Source organism: Gastrolobium bilobum, unplaced genomic scaffold (assembly GCF_033153095.1).
Source record: "Gastrolobium bilobum isolate Gb01-03AN ecotype WA unplaced genomic scaffold, APGP_CSIRO_Gbil_v1 utg12063, whole genome shotgun sequence".
NCBI classification, from domain to species: Eukaryota; Viridiplantae; Streptophyta; class Magnoliopsida; order Fabales; family Fabaceae; genus Gastrolobium; species Gastrolobium bilobum.
The window spans coordinates 130,645-134,268 of record NW_026899021.1 but is presented as its reverse complement, the minus strand read 5'-3'; the positions used below and the strand labels follow the sequence as shown (position 1 = coordinate 134,268).

At 33.0% G+C, this 3,624-nt stretch overlaps 1 protein-coding gene across 1 annotated transcript; it reads right to left on the bottom strand.

Moving 5' to 3' along the window:
• Positions 1-354: 354 nt before the first annotated feature.
• LOC133286269 (uncharacterized) lies at positions 355-2,499 on the bottom strand. Its single transcript, XM_061483662.1, has 3 exons — positions 1,870-2,499; positions 709-1,479; positions 355-456 (listed from the first exon to the last, which is right to left on the bottom strand). Exons 1-3 carry the CDS (start codon positions 2,497-2,499, stop codon positions 355-357), a joined length of 1,503 nt encoding a protein of 500 aa, XP_061339646.1.
• Positions 2,500-3,624: the final 1,125 nt, after the last annotated feature.

Sequence of the window (3,624 nt, the reverse complement as noted above, 5' to 3'; positions counted from 1 at the left end):
AAATTTAGAATTATTTTTATATTAGTACCTAAATTTATATGGATTAATTATTAATTTGGATTTTAAAACATCTTATGGTTGTACCTATAAATTTGGGTCTTATAATTTTTTCTTATAAGCGGGATTAGTAGTGAAGAGACCCAAATTAATTTTAACTGAAGACTAAATTAGTAGTGAAGCACAGGGACCAATTAATCCATAATCCTCATGTATTAAACATTAGATATGCCACATTCGATCAGCTTCAGCAATTTAATGCAAAGCACTTGAGTTAATCAGCGTAAGCTCAACATTTTAGTATTGTTCAATTGTCTCAAGACTCTCAACTCAACTGTAACAAAGGCATCGCTATCGTTAGTTTGGTGAATTCTCCTCTTTGATGGGTTTAAGGAATTGGCGGAGACCATTTGTCAGAGCAGATGATGAGAACAAAGACGCTTTCAGAAGGCTGAGACCCTGCAGTATCACCAAATAATAAATTAAAAATTATCTGCAACATACCTAAAACAAGAAAATGTTAATTTTAAGCTATTAGGATTAGTCTAATGGTGAAGGGTTTAAGTGGATTATATTAGGTCATGTATTCAATTATCTCACTTGTATATAAAAAAAAAAAAAAAGGTTAATTTATTAGTTAGCAAATAATTTGGTCTAAGAAAATTGGTTAAAATATTAGAAATTCATGTCTCTATATATATCAAGCTTTACCTCTTTTTTGCCAATGTTGATAACTCTTTCCTCCAAATCAGAAGGAGGAATTCTCAATTGGGTAAGAAAGGAAATGGCAGAGATAGATGAACTTGGAGTGATGACCAAGTCATCTGTCACCATGTATAGAGACATCTTCTTGGCGAATCCTTTTCCGCCACATGTGCTATATTTTTGGCCAGTTGATGACTGCGGCTCTAAATAGCTCAATGGAGCACATACCTCTGAAGTAAATCTTTCATAACCTTGTAAAGAAGTTAAATAGCAGCTTATCTTTCCATTATTATTATTAATATTAGTATCACTGTAACAAGTGTAATCAGGAATAGGCACTTCCTCAAACGGTAACATCTGGTTGTTGAGCTTAAATTGGTGTGCAAGTTGAGATTTAACGAGCTTATCCTGTAAATCGAAGGACCTGAAATATCTATTAGGATCCAAATGAATTATGCTATTGTATAAATTATCAATGCTGCCCAAGCAAGAGTTCCCGTTCAACATGTGCTCCACCCCTCCCAAGGGGAAAGTCAAAAAACTAAGAATGAAGTCCACAAAATCCTCTTCAGCTAAAGCAAACAATATCGTGTTGTTGGATTTTCTTATCAGTGCCTTTATTTTCATTCTCTGCCCTCCATCATTACCTTCAACCTCACCAATATCAAAATCCGATACACTCCTTGTTTGTGCATTCTCAATGAGTTGTTTCTTCCGCAAGAACAAGTCCGTTAAAGGTGTGGTGGAAAATAAGGAGCCCGTCAGTAGGTCCAGTGTCTAAAACAAAAAAAAATAAAAGAAAGAAAAGAAATACATTACACTTTATGAAAAAATCAAATATATTTTATGTTTATTACAAGGGAAAAATGTTTCTGCAGTTATGCAGATAAGTTATCTGTAATTATTCCCAAAACGACGTTGTTTTGATATTGAAATTTTAAAAAATTATAAATATAAAGACTCTTATAACCCTGAAATAAATTAAAATTACAAATACACCATGATTTCCGCCCCAAAACGACGTCGTATTGGGCTTACTGCATATAACTTGTCTGCAGAAAAAGCGAACCCTTGTTACAATATCAAGTTTGATTGCGCATCAACGTTAAGTGCAGTTACAATTTAAAAATAACACACAAAAAATATAAATAGAACATGGAAACATACATCATTCTGGGTGACATTCACAATTACTAGTTTGATTGCGTCGAAGTCTTCGGATCCAAGATTTATAGGTAGACAAACAGAATTTTGAAAATCATCAGGTTTCACCTTAAGGTCATCTGAAATAATAAAAGTTGCAGTTTCTGGAACGAACCCTTTATTTGCGGGTGATATACGATTAAATATCTCTCGATTCATTGGTTTCCCGCATTTGCATCTTTGGTTTGTGAAAGTACTCAACAAGCCACCACTACGCTTACGACTGCAATCCAAGTCCTCACATATAAAGTACTTTGTTTTCTCAGTGTCATCAATATTAAGCTTTATATTTTGGCAGTAGCTTTCCATTGCGTTCCTTGGCTGAAGCAGCATTTCTTTACACGTGTCTGTCCAGAAATGACTTTCATCAAGATTGGCCACGCTTTCGTACAAGGAGCTTAGGCTTCCAATGCTAACCTTCTTCATGTTTGATTCCTTACTCACAAGCCTCACAATAGTGCCCAGTGGCAAGGTTAAGAAGCTTAAAAGGAAATCCACAAAGTCCTTCCCTGCTTGGACAAACACTACTTTATTTTTCTTTTCATCTATCAAAACTCTCAGAGCAACTTGATTCTCGGTTGCAGATTCAGCCATGGTAAAGCAATTATTAATTCCACATTGTAATTGTTTCTTTCCACAAATATATAGAAATTTCAGCTTACAAAAACATTAAAAGGGGATTCTTGAAAAAAGAAATGTGGTTTAATAGTAATTAATAGCAATACTCTTGGAATGTTTGAATACGAGAATCAAAGCCTGAAAATAATAATCACGCAAAAATATGTGAATTGAAAGTGAAACGTTGCTATCACTTTAACCGATGAGTGGGATCTCTATCCTCCCGAATAATGAAAAATCTATTCAATAATAGAGCCGCATCGAGGGTGGATTTCTTTTTAACTTTCAATAACTTTCCACTGTCTTTGATTTCTAACTCTTACAATTCTCAATGTTTTGAATGATTATTAATTTTGTAATTATATTTTTGTTAATCCAACAGAGAATTTTATGATTGAGTTGAGATGGTTTAAAAATAGAATTGTGTACTTTTTTTTGGTTTTAAAAAAACAAAAAAAATATGTTTATAACGTGTTTGGTGATTTGTTTCCTTCAAAGTAAATTTATATTTAAATTGATAAAGTAAGAATGTGCTAATCTTGAGAGGATGAATGGTAATAAGTACGGGTGTTAACGAGCCGAGCCGAGCTTTGGTCTTAACGGGCCGAGCCTGTGTTCAAATGTGTCAGACTGACCTTAGCCTGTTACTTATTACCTGTTACGAATATAATATCAGCCTGTGGCCTGGTTCATTTACAAAAAATAATAGCCTGATTTAGCCTGTTAGCATGTTTTAAAAAAGTAAGACAACAAAAATTTACCCAAACAAAATCTACAATCAACAGCACTAGTAATTCTATAAATATTCATAAATTTAATGTATATCCAAATAGCATAATATAAAATAAAATAATTCAAAAAGTCTGTTTAATTAATTAAATGGGATGAAATGAATTGAGAAGGGAGAGAGTGCTATCACAAGTAGTATAAAAAATATATATTAGGCAAGCCTGAGAGGCTCTAAGAGCCTGTTTGGATCCTCTTATTTTTAAGCTATAAGCTACTTATAAGCTAAAGCTAAAAAAAAGAGCTTAAAAAAATAAGCTAAAAGCTGTTTGGAAATTACATAAAAGTTTTAGCTTAAAAATTACTTAAAAGCAC